General features: G+C 42.7%; 2 protein-coding genes across 5 annotated transcripts in view; one reads left to right on the top strand and one right to left on the bottom strand.

Annotated features, from left to right (window-relative positions):
• Nucleotides 1-2,086: 2,086 nt before the first annotated feature.
• DPH3 (diphthamide biosynthesis 3) lies at nt 2,087-9,586 on the bottom strand. The gene is made up of 3 exons (XM_025448735.3): nt 9,342-9,586; nt 8,352-8,426; nt 2,087-4,559 (listed from the first exon to the last, which is right to left on the bottom strand). The coding sequence occupies exons 1-3, from the start codon at nt 9,447-9,449 to the stop codon at nt 4,494-4,496; spliced, it is 249 nt and encodes an 82-aa protein (XP_025304520.1). The 5' UTR covers nt 9,450-9,586; the 3' UTR covers nt 2,087-4,493.
• A 377-nt stretch (nt 9,587-9,963) lies between these two features.
• Nucleotides 9,964-15,295, top strand: part of OXNAD1 (oxidoreductase NAD binding domain containing 1) — a 36,487-nt gene continuing 31,155 nt past the window's right edge. Inside the window, exon 1 of one of the 4 annotated variants that reach the window (XM_025448731.3) lies at nt 9,964-10,104. The gene's annotated coding sequence lies outside the window, so the exon portion shown is untranslated. The remainder of the gene's footprint in view (nt 10,105-15,295) is intronic. The other 3 variants (XM_025448734.3, XM_025448733.3, XM_025448732.3) reach the window with 3 other exon arrangements.

Genomic DNA, 15,295 nt, shown 5'->3' with positions numbered 1-15,295 from the left:
ACTGCTTAGTAGACATTTATCTCTATTTGGGAACCACTTTGTATTGAACACCTACCCCTATCAAACGTCCCTTGTTAGACTTCCTTAGATGCATTTCCCACATTTTGTGAGCTAGGGAATAGTATCTTTAACTGTGATTTCTTATTCACGTGTCCTTTGTTTTAGATCCTTAAGAAGGAATAATTTGTAAAATGGCTTCCCAGTCAAATATGTAATCATGAGCAATTTGCTTTGTAGGAAGGAGGAAATGGCAGGCATCCTCAAATGGAGTTTGAGTAATCCTAATTATGTACGTCAGCAGAAGCTGTCATTTTTGTAAGATCTGTAATTAGCAGCTAGCATGTGCTGGGAAAAATGTGATTGTCTGTTTAAACAGGGTGCAGTGCAGAGACTGCCCAGAGTGGGGCTCTCCTGCTGTGTTCATTAGCCCAGCCCCAGCTGGTCACCTGCTAAGGCTGACTGCATGCCTGAATATAAGGTGTGGAGTCAACCAAGCCCGCAGGCCTTTTCCACAGGCAAAGCAGGTGGGACCACTGAAAAAAGTTGGATCCTCTGTTCTTTGTGATTATGAATTTTCTGTTTTTCTAGACCAGTGGTTCTCAGCTTTGGCTGCACCCTGGAATTACCACAGAGACTAAAAATCCTGGCACCCGAGCTGCATCCAGACCAATTAAGTTAGTTTCTTTAAGGCATCAGTTTTAAAGTTCCTCAGATGATTCCAATGTGCTGCCAAGTTTGAACACCTGTTCTAGACCAGTGGTTCTCAAATGTTAGCTGCATCAGAATCACTTGCAGTGCTTGTGAAAGCCCGCCCTCAGATTCATTAAGTGCAGGGGGAGGGTGCCCTATAATTTGCACTCCTCATATTTATTCTAAGAATGCCGCTGATACTCAAAACATTGAATTCCTTTTGGGATTTAAAGTTAACTTTTTTAAAAAAATATTTTATTTATTCATGAGAAACACACAGGCAGAGGGATAAGCGGGATCCATGCATGCAGGCAGCCCGACGTGGGACTCAATCCCAGGTCTCCAGGATCACGCCCTTGGCTGAAGGTGGCGCTAAGCCGCTGAGCCACCGGGCTGCCCTTGAAGTTAACTTTTATTATTATTATTTATTTTTTTTAAAGATTATTTACTTATTTATTCATGAGAGACACACAAACACACAGAGGCAGAGACACAGGCAGAGGGAGAAGCAGGCTCCATGCAGGGAGCCCGACCTGGGACTCGATCTCAGGTCCCCAGGATCAGGCCCTGGGCTGAAGGCGGCGCCAAACCGCTGAGCCACCCTGGGCTGCCCGAAGTTAACTTTTATTTTGCACACGTAACAGCCATTGTGCTAAATGTTTTACTCACTAGCTCACTTAATCATTTTCACAAGGCTGCTTCATTCCTACCCTCAGGTCTCAGAAAAAACACCCGACCTGAGATGCCTTTTGCCTGCCCTTTATCAGGCACCTGCAGTAGTTACTGTCCCATCACTTAGTGTGTTTCCTTCTGGGCCCTAACCACAGCCTGTTATCTAATCTCCTTTCTTCCACTTACATGTGGACACCCTGCCCTGTGTCTAACGTTGACAGGTACTCTACACACTTCCTGAATGAATGAATCCACAAAGTAACCACAGGAGAGGTACTATTATGGTATTTCACAGACTAGGATGTAGATATAAAAGATTCAGTAATTTGCCCAAGATCATTAGTGGAGGAAGCCAGGCTCAGACTGTATCCTGACCATAGCTGGGCTTTCAAACCACTGCAAGAATTGTCAGCCTTAAATAAAATAGCAATCTTCTTTCTCAGCAAAAACTTACTCATCTAAGAATGTGAACTATTTTTGCCTTAGTGCCACTTGACTCAAAGCTTTCTTCCCAGAAAAAATAAAAATCCAGAACCAAAGCCCATGTGGTCAAACTGTAGAAACACTGGCAATTTCTTTTGCATTTCAAAACTCCACTGTTCATATCAGAAACCTACTTGCAATTTCCCAAAGCAGGTTAAGGTTCTACCTCATATAAAATCACATCAAAACCTTTTTATACAAAATGTTGGTATTTAGGGGAAGAAAACTACATGAAAACAAATGGATTTGAATTATGACTTTATTTAGCATGTCAATAATTTATTCTGGTAATAAATTAGTATGTACAGCAATCAAAAGTGTTGGGTGCTTTCCAAGAAAACAGCTTCTGAATGTGTACACTAAAATATATGTAGAATCATTTAAATAGGCAATTTTATTTTCAAACTCAGAAGTGTGGGAACATCAAGATACTGAAGAAGCATGGAGTCTCTTTCTCTAATAGTTCATGATTTAGTTTTGAGTCTATGTAAAGGTTTTAATCACCATTTCAGCTCCTGCAAGCTACAAAGCCTGAAATTATAATATTGACAGTTTATACAAGGTTAGTAAGAGACAGAGAGCCTGGATTACAGATCAGTTCTCAGAGTTCTGAAATGTCTGGTAAGGTACACAAGGCACATAATACACACAGAACTCTACTCATATCTGAAAGATCTTGGTTTTACTTTCTGCTTAACATAGGATTAAACCCTGTTCTTTTGTGGTTAACAAATTTAGTAACTAAATTGCTTTAAAAACATCACTCCCATCACTACAGATTATCCCTGATTGCCAGTGCACTTTGATTTCATTTCTCCTGGTATGTTTAGACTTGGGTAACTTTTATTCCTTACATGTTCACAGTATATCTACCTCAAAGGTGCCTGTTCCTGTTTTAAATTCACCATCAGCTGAAGGAGTTAATGTCTGTATCTACAAAACCATCAAAATAAGCATGGAACAGTTCATTTCTCTTTTCAGTTCATTCCCATTAGTTGGCACATACCATGCTCTCTTCATCTGAGCTGCCACTGGCTCCAATCTACCAGTAGATTCTTGTGGGGGATCAGCGACCTCAAATAGAAATTAGACTGCTCATTCCATGAAGAATATGCCATATAACATCATATAATCTACCCTGCACTTTGCCATACAATTTTTGGTCACTTATCAGGTCGCAGGCTAATGGCTGCCCATAGCCATGCTGCTGGCAGGTTTAGGAAAAAAAAGAAAAAGAAAAGACCAGTTGTTTTAACTTAAAACCCCCAGTGTGTGCACAGCACATTTATCAACCCAGTAATACAATAGTCACATTCTGGCAAGCTATTTTTTCTAACTGTGGGAACCGTTCCGAAAGCCTACCAGACATCAGTGAGTTTTTAAAAATTTTATAAATACGTAACAAAATTGATATGAAAGAAATTTCTGAATTTTTATGTGATTCTAATTTCTTGCTACTGTACTGCAGCAAAGGAAGATTGATAACCTATCTTTATAAATTTCTTTTTCTCCAGGGCAACATTTCTCTGAGTGCATATCTCGCTCAGTTACAGCTTATATCTTTTATCTTACACTTGTTAGATGTGTCCCCAGGGACATTCTTATTTAGACTTAGGCAGCTCTTCTTCAAGTTCATCCTCAGGAGGTGCAAGAGTTGTTGTAGCTTTACCTTTTACAGGCAGTGACTTGATTTTGAGGTAAGGCTGAAAGCACTGCTGCCAGCCATGAAGCCTGGACACAGACCCCTCTCTCGAATGCAATTTCATCAGCCTTATCTAAAGACAAACGGACAGACAAGATCCAGATACACAAACATTATCTGCTTTGACCTGGCAAAACCATCCAAGCATTCAATTTACTAAGTTGGCAAGTTTTTCTCCTCTGGTTCTGCTTCCAATTTCACTTCCTTTGGCTGCTTTTCTTTTTATCTTGTCCCAATTTTCGAGGAATATGCAGAATACTGATAAGGAAACTCCTGATTCTTTGACCATTTCACTTTTTGACTTTTCTTTCTTACTAACTTTTAGCTCTGGAAAAATTGTGAGCTCAGTAGATTTTCTCTGTAATACCATAACCAGAACTCAATGTAGGAAGTATAGTGGAAATGACATGCCAAGCAGCGTTCTAATGAATCGAAGGCTAGGCAGACTGGCTTGGTACGGGACCTGAAAAGTACAGTGTGGATAAAGCAACTCATTTGCTTAAGGTTAGAACAGCAAAGTTGAAAGGGCTTTTAATAATCTTAATAACTAAGCCAAAAATATAATCCTTTTTTAAAATTAAGGAATCCTAATGACTTTGAGGTAGATGATGCTGTTTGTTACAAGAAAGAGATCAGGTGTAGGACATAAAAATAATGATACGGAGAGAAAACGTGCACTGATCTGAAATGATCTTCCTTTAAATTCACGTGGAAAATTAAGAAAACTTCCAATTCAAAGTTCTAAGCACAAAATCCAGGCATGTCATGTCATGACTTGCTTCTTTAATTGGAGATGAACTCAGCAGTCAATGGTAAGGGATCCACACTCTAATGGAAGAGCCAACTACGGAACGGTTGTTCCCTGAAGAAGCCAGAAACTTCGCATTTGATTTTTCCAGCTTGGTTCATTCCCAAATGTTCGGGATTTGGACTCCTAAAGTCTTCTTCAGCATTTAACTAATTCTTTGTGGGTCGAAGGGGCAGGGACTGTTTCTCCACACATAAACTGATCCTAAGACAGAACAAGAAATTATATTAATCACTGAGTGTGTCATAAATGCATCAATATTACTTTAGTTTTGTTGCAAAATCAATCTGTTAGAGTTTTTTTTTTTTTAATTTTTATTTATTTATGATAGTCACAGAGAGAGAGAGAGGCAGAGACACAGGCAGAGGGAGAAGCAGGCTCCATGCACCAGGAGTCCGATGTGGGATTCGATCCCGGGTCTCCAGGATCGCGCCCTGGGCCAAAAGCAGGCGCCAAACCGCTGCGCCACCCAGGGATCCCAATCTGTTAGAGTTTTAAACAATTTTTTTGTTTCAGTTTATTTAGTAATGTCTACACCTAACATAGGGCTCAAACTCACAATCCTGAGATCAAGAATCACATGCTCTTCCAACTAAGCCAGTCAGGCGCCCTGCAGTTGTTTGTTTTTCATTGCCATCACTTCACTCTTGTTCAAGGAGTCAATGGCAACACCAGAAATATAATCCTAAAAGTGCTTCAGTTTTTAGTTCTGAATCCACAATTTAAAGCATCTTATATTACAAAGCATGCCCACCTTCATTACAGAGCATCCACTTGTCAGAAATCACATTTACAATCATGTATCACATCTTTTAAGTTTCTGTATTAATTACTACACTAAAACTTCTCCACTTCAATATTTGGTCATTCAAATACGTGTCCTCTTCAAGGTACTTCTTCCAACTAAAAGGAACAGTTCTTTATGTTTCCCAACACAGATAATCTGGTGTCAGCTACATTGTAATTGAAGTTCAATCTCTGGTTATTTATCCTGGCTTCTGTCGGCTACCACAAGAAATCTCTGCCTTCCAGGTAACTGCTCATCTCCTGCAGTCTGATCCCCGGCAGGGTCAGGCCATATTGTGTCATCACTCTCTCACTCCCGCCCAGCACCTGGGAACTCCTTGCCTCTCCCCACCCCCCCCAAGCCATCTAACTTGCTCTTTGGAATTTATGGTCTGTCATCAGCACACTGCTTCATATTCTCAACCTCTTTGCTGAGTTTGAGAATAGGTTATCCCCTAGGACGTCGTTTCCCTTATAACCTCCCAAATGGTGGTCCTGCGTTCTCAGAGTGTTGATACCACAGACACTGGAGGAGGAACTGGTTCTCCCTTCTGCCACTGTTCTCTCTCTAAAACCCACCAAACTTTGACTTTTATGTCATGAGATATATCATCACTGCTCCCCTCTGTGTTTTCTGGACCTCGTTTAAAGTCCATGGTCACTGATCACAATCTCTCTTCTCTCCCTCCTAGTTAAGAAAACTATAATCTTGGTTAAATCTAACTTCCTGTGTCTACATTCACTCATGTAGCTGAATGTCTACCACCTTAAACCCCCCCCTTTTTTTTTTAAGATTTTATTTATTTAATCATGAGAGACACAGAGAAAGAGAGGCAGGGACACAGGCAGAGGGAGAAGCAGGCTCCATGCACAGAGCCCAATGTAGGACTCGATCCTGGAACTCCAGGATCATGCCCTGAGCCAAAGGCAGACACTCAACTACTGAGCCACCCAGGCGTCCCTTAAACCCTCTCCTGATCCTCTATCACCACTGGTTACTGCCCCATGTCTCTGCTCCCCTTTGCAGCAAATTCCTTGAAAGAAGTGTCTATGCTTGCTGCTTCCTATTCTTCTCTTTTTCTTGTCAATAAGTTTTCCACCAATCAGGCTCTGTATTACTTCATCAAAACTGCTCTTACAACCATACAAATGGCCTCCCTGTTAAAGCCAATGGTTAACTTTCAATTATTCATCCGTGGCATCTGACAAGGTTGTTCACTTCCCCTACCTCTTCTCATCTGGCTTCCGGGATATGGCACTGGTGGTTTCCTCCTCCTTCCTTTTTGGCCAGCTTTGCTGATTCCTCATTTCCTTCCCTGACCTCTTAATATAGGGAGTGGCCTGAGCTCAGCCCTTTCTTTTGTCCATCTCCATCTATATTCACAGCTCTGGTGATCTCGATCTCATGGCTCTAAAGCTATCGAAATGCTGATAACTCCCAAATTCATAGCACCAGCTGATCTCTCTCTTCAAACTCTAGACTTGCATATCCAATTGCTTTCTCACTTGCTCTCCACTTGTATAAAAAACAGACCTCCTAAACTTAGTATGTCCAACTCCTGCCCTCTATACCTGCAGACACATACCTGTCAATTGATGCATCCCTCCAGTTATGAAGGCCACAAATGTTGAAATCATTTTTGATTCCTCTCATATCCTATATTCAATCAGTAAAAATAAGCCTCATCCTTTAAAGTGCATTCAGATCCAAAGACTTCTTACCACCTCCAGCACCACAGCCTGGTGCAAGTCATCCATCTCTTCCTGTGGTTCCTCTAACAGCCTCCTAATCATTACCCTTGCTATATCCTAACTCCTATCCTTGCTTCCTCTTAGTCTACTCTGTGCACAGCACCCAGAATCACTCTATTACAACTTAAGTTGGACTATAGTACTCTTTTGCTGGAGAATCCTGCAATGGTTCCCTAAGTCATTCACAGCAAAAGCCAAAGTGGCCCACAAACACCTTTAGGACCTACCTCACTCCACTACTTTCATCCTGGGCTACTCTCTCACCCTTGTCTACTCTGCTTTGGCCACACTTGCTGTTCCTTGATAAAAACAGGCATGTTCCTGCCTTAGGGCCTGTGCACTGAAAGTTCCCTTTGCTGGATTGCTTTTTATCCCCCAGGAGGAATCCTCACCTCTTTCAATCTTTGCTCCATAGGCCTGCCCTGATTACCCTATTTAAAAATTGCAACCTCTTCTCATACCAGCACTCCTAATCTCCCTTAACTCTGTTCTCTTTTTGTTCCAGAAAACATCGTGATACAGGAATAAATCTGTAAACTTCTAAATTAGAGCACACTTCTCCCATGAGACCAAATGCCTGGTGCTCATCTTCCCTATACTCATTTTAGAATTCGTTCTTAAGAATGTTAAGCTCTGTTATATGTCAACTATATCTCAAAGAGAGAGAAAGAGCGCAAAAGTGAAAAAAAAAATTAAGCTTCTTGCTTAAGACTCCATTCAAAGTACTGACCAAAAGTTGGGTTCAAGGTGGGCAATAAGAACATTGGTTTTCTATTGTCAATATCCTTCAGTGAAAATAAGAAAATGAAAGACCACAATGAAATCGTAAAATTGTAGCTATGACATACTTCAAACAAGACAATGCAGAGTTCCATATGTAGAAGTCAGGTAAAAAAAATACTATACAATTGTTCCCTCCAAAATTAGTCTAGGAGCTCTGAACAATTTTAATTACTTATTAAATAAAGGAGGAATACAGACTGTCAATTAGATAACCTTCATAATTATTTTTCTATTTAATAAGTAATCAATAATTTTCATTAGCTATAGAGCAGTTTTCTTTTTTGCCTTTTCCAAAGCTAAAATGAGTTAGAGTTTTTAGAGTTGTAATTTATGATATGGCTGTTCATTAGTAGTTTTAAAATTTTGTTTTATGGGGCAGCTCGGGTGGCTCAGTGGTTTAGTGCTGCCTTCGGCCCAGGGCCTGATCCTGGAGTCCCGGGATGGAGCCTGCTTCTCCCTCTGCCTGTGTCTCTGCCTCTCTGCCTCTCTCTCTCAACTCTGTGTCTCTCATGAATAAATAAATAAATAAAATCTTTAAAAAATAAATAAATAAAATTTTGTTGTAGGAGTCGGGGGGGATAAAATGTTTAAAGAAAAACAGCAGTTACCTAACACACTTTTAAACATCCTTGCCTCGCCATCCTCCCCCATACCTTTTACAATTCAACTACTTACCTTGTCATAAATCACTTTTATGATGAGAGAGCAGCTAGGACACGTTGCCACGTCTTCCCCATTCTCCAAATCTTCCTACAACAAAATAAGAAACGTTATAGTATTGTCTTCCCTTTGCGATCTCCTCCTCCCAAACTCTTTCCACCCCTTGGGTCAAGCTCCGTTGTGGCTCACCTCCCTACAAGGTATATGAGGGCTAAAAAGGGCTACCTAGTGAAATACCAATTCTATTTTTCCCTGCCAAGTGACACTTTAAAAATACCCAGGCAGGGCAGCCCGAGTGGCCCAGCGGTTTAGCGCCGCCTTCAGCCCAGGGCGTGATCCTGGAGTCCTGGGATCGAGTCCCGCGTCGGGCTCCCTGCATGGAGCGTGCTTCTCCCTCTGCCAGTGCCTCTGCCTCTCTGTCTCTCATGAATAAATACATAAAAATTTAAAAAAATACCCAGGAAGAGGGGTGCCTCAGAGGCTCAAGCACTCAGTTCCGGTCATGATCTCCGAGTCCTGAAATCAGCCCCACCCGGGGGCTCAGCACCGGGCCTGCAGCCTGCTTAAGATTCTCTCTCCTTCTCCCTCTGCGCCTCTGCCAGATCCCCCACACCCCCATCCCCACCACTTGCGTACCTTCTCTCTCTCTCAAAAAACACAAGACCAGACCCGAGAAAGGTCAGCCAAACTTCATCAACTCAAAACCCCTGAGAAGACAAACACGTGACCCTTCCTCCAAAAGCCTCTCAGGAAGTGGGACCCGAAGTGGCGGAGGATGACCAGCCCGACGCTCCCCGCCATCCCACCCTCCACCCCTCAGCCCGACTGAAGGCCAAGACGATGTGCCCACTGACATATCAGAGCATCAACTTTACGGGGACTTGGAGGCTGGACAAGCAGTGCGGGCACAGCTACGAGCCTCAAGGCGACGGAGCGGCGGAGGGAACCGGGCGGAGCAAACACGCGCCTGCTCCCGCCAATCGCCGGGCGGGGCCCCCACGTTACCTTGGTAATGCAGAAGTTATCCCCACACGGGCAGGGGTAGAAATAGGTCTCCGAGTCTTCGTCATATTGGAAGTCCTCGATCTCCACCTCGTCGTGAAACACGGCCATTGTCCCTGGGGCCAGCAGAGGTCGGTCGCCCCCGGGGACGGGCTCACTCCGCGGGCGCCGGTGCCAGCCCGCTGTGGTCCCCACGCACCGGCTCAGGAACGATCGCTTCCGGCGCAGAGACAATGACGCAACTCCGGCGTCGGAGGCCAACTCGGTGACCGGGTAGCGGTCACCATGGAGATGGCGGAGCTAGGGGGCGGAGACACTGAGTGCCGCAGCTCCCGGCTTGGTGGGGAGTTCGCCCTTCCGGTCGTCGGAGGGACTGGCCAATAAGGTGTGAGGACTAGCTCGCGCTGCTGTGACGTCACGGCGCCGGAAGCTCTCCAGCGAGGGTGGCGGAGTTGGGCCGGGTGGGCTAGCGGTGTCCCGGCGGCGGCGGTGTTGGCGTTCTCCGTCCAGTCCCCCGAGGTCAGAGAGGCCTTGAGCGGAGTCCGCGGAATCGGTGGCATCGACCCGGCCCTCGACGTCCTTGGGGAGAAAGGGGCGCTCCTCTGGTTGGTCTGAGGAGGCGGCCGGAGCAGCCCTGCTTCTCGAACCTCCCCCTTCCTGCCTCCTCCGTGACGGACGAAAAGTTCGCTTGGACTTTGATTCGCCGAGTGACCTTGGCTCCGGGCGACGCCTCGCTGGTGGTTTCTGGCTGCCCTCGGCTCTTCAGGTAGATCCGCGGCTCTTGCTCACCCTGGGTTCCCTTCGGATGCCCTAAATTGTGTTGTCGAGAGGACCCAGACCGTGAAGGCGTCCTGAGCTCTGCTCCTACGTTTGCCAAGCATGTGCCGTCATTAATGACCATGACTCGCACAGCAGTAATAACATCGCCTTTTATTATTGGGAGTTTGCTGTAAATACTAGGTATTGCGCCAAGTATAATTCTTCCATCATCCCTGGGAAGTTAGATGTTATTCCGTATTATTAATCTTCACACTGAGATACGGAGAGTTGGTTATCTTGACTAAAATCCCCCATCTAGGAAACGAAGAGCCTCTCTGTCCCCAAAGCCTCGAAACAGATCGCTTAGTTTATTTGAACCACGGTTTCTCCTTTTTAAAAGGAATGGCATCAGCGGACAGAGTTATGGCCTCGAGTCCTCCATACATTGGAATGAAGGGCAAGTAAAAAGGTAGTTTGTCTTGAAAGCAATGCGAATGCCTGTTTCAGTACAACCAGATTCCATGGAAGTATTGCTCCATCGCTAACACGTGTATTCAAGTTTAGGTAGAGAAGAAATGCAGTGCAGTGAAAGAAGCACTTTTGAGAAATAGGTCTAGGGTCAGAATCTGATTGCTGGGAACTAGTTCTGGGAGCTGGATACATTCTTTGGGCCTTATTTTCTCTTCCGACTAACAAAAGGGTTGGATTAGAGATGGTATACAAGATCATGTGCAGATCTAACATTCTACTTTTGCCTGGAAATTAGGAGACTTACCTGGTTAGCAATTCTATATACCATATTTCCTTTATATCTACATGGTATGTTTCCCATATTACCATGTATACACACTCCTATGCTTATTTATGTACACATACTCAAAGGTTTGCATGAAGTTACTGATTTTATGCATACTGAGGTGGAGCTCCACCTCATTTAGCTCTTCTAAGGCTTGAAAACCTAAAGGCAGAGGAGTCTTGGGAGAAAAATCAAGAAGTTGCATTAAAAAAGTTTGTGGAAGGTTATCCCAAAAGCCTCACATTTTGCATAATTGAGCCCTATGTACCCAGCAGTTAGGCAACCCTTATTAAACTTGTTGAGGCTTAACTGGGATGGTTTTGGTGTGACTGGGCAGAGTCAAAAATGCCAGCAAAGCCCACCCAGCTCCTTGGCTGCTCCCTGTATCTTTGTAGGCACAGATACTTCTCAGGTAGTCTCTTGGAGATGGGAGAACAAGGGAGAGCCTTCCAGGATCTATTCTGTAGTCCCAGTGAGCATTTTGAGACTGGGAACCATCTCTAGTTCTTAACAGTGCTTCTCAGCATAAGTACCTACAAATTAAAGAGCCATTTTTGAATGTATGGAAATGAGTGTGTTCATATTTGGTTCTTGGAAGTATAAATTAGTAGACCTTTTAGAAAGCAGTGTGGACCTAGCAAAAACAATTTGCTAGGGAATTTTAAAATTTGAGGTTAATAACCTGGAGAGTTTACAGGAGTTGTCGGATTTTTTCTTTTTTTATAATTTCTTTCTAATTTTCAACTTTTTTTGAGTATCCATTTACCTAAAATGGAAAAAGAAAAACTAGTGAACCACTTATGAATAATAATGCACACTATGTGTCAGGCACTATATCAAATGTTTTATATGCATGATGTCATTAAAGCAGCCCAGTGAGATCATTAATTCCATTGTCAGCATTGGAAAATCAGAGGCTAAAGAACCTGCAAAGGGAGGCAAAGCTGGTAAGTGATAGTAAATTGTGGTGAGAGCTCAAATCTGTCAGATGCCAGGACTTAGGCTCTTAATTAACTTTGATGTCATCTGTGATATAATGGCATTGAAGCAGAGCTGGATTAAACATACAGCCCTGAAGCTCTACAGACTGCTGAGATTTTCTGTTAGAGCAGTGCTGGTTCCCTTGAAACCTAGATTTGGGAGTCTCCTTGGCTTTCCATACGGCTTTCATCCTGCCGTCTGTTGGCCATACATCTTGTCTTATCAGCCAGAGGTGATTCCCTCTATGGTTCTGCTCAGTTTGAGTTTCTGCTGTGCTGAAACCATAACCAAACACTGCCATGCAGTTTTTTTCTTTTTTAGTCCAAGCAACATTTTTAGTTAAAACATTACGTTGACTACTGAACTTTTCTTTTATTCCTTAAACAGGATGGAAATGTTTTGCAATGAGGCATTATTGGACCTTGAGAATATGACCTAAGCAGATTTACTGGTTGCTATAGCATCATTTGCAATCACAAACTTATAATTAAAAGAAGTAAAGTCTATTGAAAGCACCATGAGGCTTTGAGCGAGGCTCTTCCTGGGCACAGTGTGGGCTTCTGTGTCAAGAACATACCTGTCAGGGGATCCCTGGTGGCCCAGCGGTTTAGAGCTTGCCCAGGGCGTGATCCTGGGAGTCCCAGGATTGAGTCCTGCATCCAGCTCCCTGCATGGAGCCTGCTTCCCTCTGCCTGTGTCTCTGCCTCTGTCTCTCTGTGTCTCTCATGAATAAATAAATAAAATCTTAAAAAACAAACAAAAAAGAACATACCTGTCAGATATGTTCAGCATGGCAGTGTGGCTGGTGATAGCAAAAATGACCCACTGGTGGAAGCAGCTGGTTTCACAGCTCAGGTGATTATCCTGAAACATCCAGGCCAAGTCAGTGCTGGATATGCACTTGGGCTGGATTGTCAAACAGCTCACATTGCTTTCAAGTTTGCTGAGCTGAAAGAGAAGCTAGTTCTGGAAAAAAGCTGGAAGGTGGTCCCAAGTTCTTGGAGTCTGGTGATGCTATCATCGTTGATATGATTCCTGGCCAGCCTGTATGTGTTGAGAGATTGTCTTATGACTTCTCTGAGCCATTTTGCTGTTCATGCCATGAGACAGATGGTTCCTGTGGGTGTCATCAAAGCAGTGGACGAGAAGGCAGCTGGAGCTGGCAAGGTCACCAAGTCTGCCCAGAAAGCTCAGAAGGCTAAATTAATATTATTCCCAATATCTGCCACCCCAGTCTTACTTAGTGGTGGAAGAGTGGCCTCAGAACTGTTTGTGTCAATTGGCCCTTTAAGTTTAATAGTAAGAAGACTGATAAATGATAATGCATCGTAAAACCTCCAGAAGGAAAGGAGAATGTTTTGTGGACCATTTGTGTGTCTGTGTGTGTGTGTGGCAGTTTTAAGTTATTAGTTTTTAAAATTAATACTTTTTAATGGAAACAACTTGATCAAAAATCTGTCACAAAATTTTGAGACCCATTAAAACAAAAGTTTAATGAGAAAAAAATTTAATGAAATGTTAAAACTGCTGATCTGGAAAATAATAGTGGCCAAAATTCTCAGCATGTGATCGAATTTAGAACTTATAATTCTGAATAGAAACTGTTTTGTGAATGCTGTTGTGTATCAGGCTGAGGAGAGTTATTGACAGTATCAAACCACTGCCCCTCTACCTGGCAGGGAGTAGAGGGCAGGGGTTAATGGGATTGCCTTGATTTTTAGTAACACTCTTGCTTGCTAGGCACTTGCACAGACATTTATTTGTTCCTCTTAGTGCTCGCTTCGGCAGCACATATACTAAATATTTGTTCCTCTCAGCAATCCAGTGAAGTGGTATTGGCATTCGAACTTTAAAATTTTAACAGATGACTGGCCCAAGATAAAAAAGTAGGAAGGAATCAGACCTGAGCCCAGTTCATCTGATTTCACGTCAAGCACAATTTCAGGTCAAGCACTCCATAACTTGTGTACCACTAGGGTTCCCTTACCAAATGCCAAATGCTGGGGACTCCTTTGCTTCTTCAGTGACACTTAGGGTTCTAAATTAACAGGTGCCATGATAGTTCCGCAAATTTACTCTCTTTCAGTGTTTGAATGCTCTTGGAGGCATTCTTGGTTCTCTCTCTCTCTCTCTTTTTTTTTTAACTACTCTCACATCTCATCCAATATGTTCATCTACTTTTGCCATCTCATAGCTTTATCCTGCTCTCATGTTAGATTGGAGCCTTCTAAATAAGAACTCTTGCCCTTCTGTGATCCATTCTTTACGTAGCAGCTTGAGTGGTCCTTTGATGTAAATGTAAATTAGGTCATTCGGTTCAGTGTAAATTAGATCACTTAATGTAAACCTTTCCTGGCTTATTGACACCCTTCAGTTGCTTCCTGTTGCCCTTAGAGTAAAGGCCATACTCTTTCAGAGGTCTGATGTGATCTTGCACGTGTCTACCTGCCGTGCTAATCTCTTGTCACTGTCTCCTAGCTCCCTACTCTCTAGTCCTACTGGCTGTGGCTCCTGTAACATAGTAGTTTGCTTCTGTGATTGGGCCTCTGCCTGATGGCTCTACGCTTACTGTCCGCTTGGCCACCTCTTCCTTATCTCAGGTCTCAGCTCAGATATCTATTGAGAGAGACCTTTTCCGATATTCCCCCACTCATTTCTTTTATCATACTCCCTGTATTCTATATTTGCCTCACTAATTATCTGCTTACTGTCGTTGACTGGACACACGGTAGTAAAAGTTTCATGATGACCAGGGCTTTGTGTTTGGTTCTTTATTGTGTCTCCACCGCCTAAAATAGTGCCTGGCATCCCAACAATTCTTAAATTGAGTGTACCTATTGAATAGAAATCAGTATTTTAAATACTAAACCATTTTAAATCTTAAATTTATCTGTCACCTGAAGTAATCTTTTTTTTTTTTACTGCTTAAGTGGATACGATTTTTTATTTATTTATCACAGAAATAGAGTTAATTTTTTTGAAGTTATGCCTGTGAGGATAGAAACACTGATGGAATATTCTTTCTTGTATCATTTTAGAAAATTCTTAGCATATGTTTATTATCTATAGCTAATTAAATATTTACATTGAATATATGAAACCATTGGATGTATTTCAAAAAATGAGTAGTTTTTTTGTTTTTATTTTTAATACCTTATTGCTTTGGAAGGCCCTTTGAACACGATTTGATAAAAATACCCTTTATTTGATAAAAATACCCTTATCTACCACCAGTAGATGGCACTCTTGGTCACAGTTACTGGCATTCAAAAACCAGATTTTAGAATTTTAAAGAGAACAGTTTTTAAAAAGTAACATTTCTTTCTTTTTTAAGAGCTTTTATTCATTTATTTGAGAGAGAGAGTGCAGTGAGGAGGGGCAGAGGGAGAAGCAGACTCCCTGCTGAGCAGGAAGCCCAACA

Source organism: Canis lupus, chromosome 23, assembly GCF_003254725.2.
Source record: "Canis lupus dingo isolate Sandy chromosome 23, ASM325472v2, whole genome shotgun sequence".
NCBI lineage: Eukaryota > Metazoa > Chordata > Mammalia > Carnivora > Canidae > Canis > Canis lupus.
The sequence above is the reverse complement of the archived record's forward strand: the minus strand, read 5'-3'. Positions and strand labels throughout refer to the sequence as shown.

Coding starts and splice junctions, on each gene's coding strand:
- DPH3 (XM_025448735.3), bottom strand. CDS start 9,449: ATGGCCGTGTTTCACGACGAGGTGGAGATCGAGGACTTCCAATATGAC. Junction 8,427..9,341: donor ATAACTTCTGCATTACCAAG/GTAACGTGGGGG, acceptor ATTTTGTTGTAG/GAAGATTTGGAGAATGGGGA. Junction 4,560..8,351: donor TAAAAGTGATTTATGACAAG/GTAAGTAGTTGA, acceptor GTTCTGTCTTAG/GATCAGTTTATGTGTGGAGA.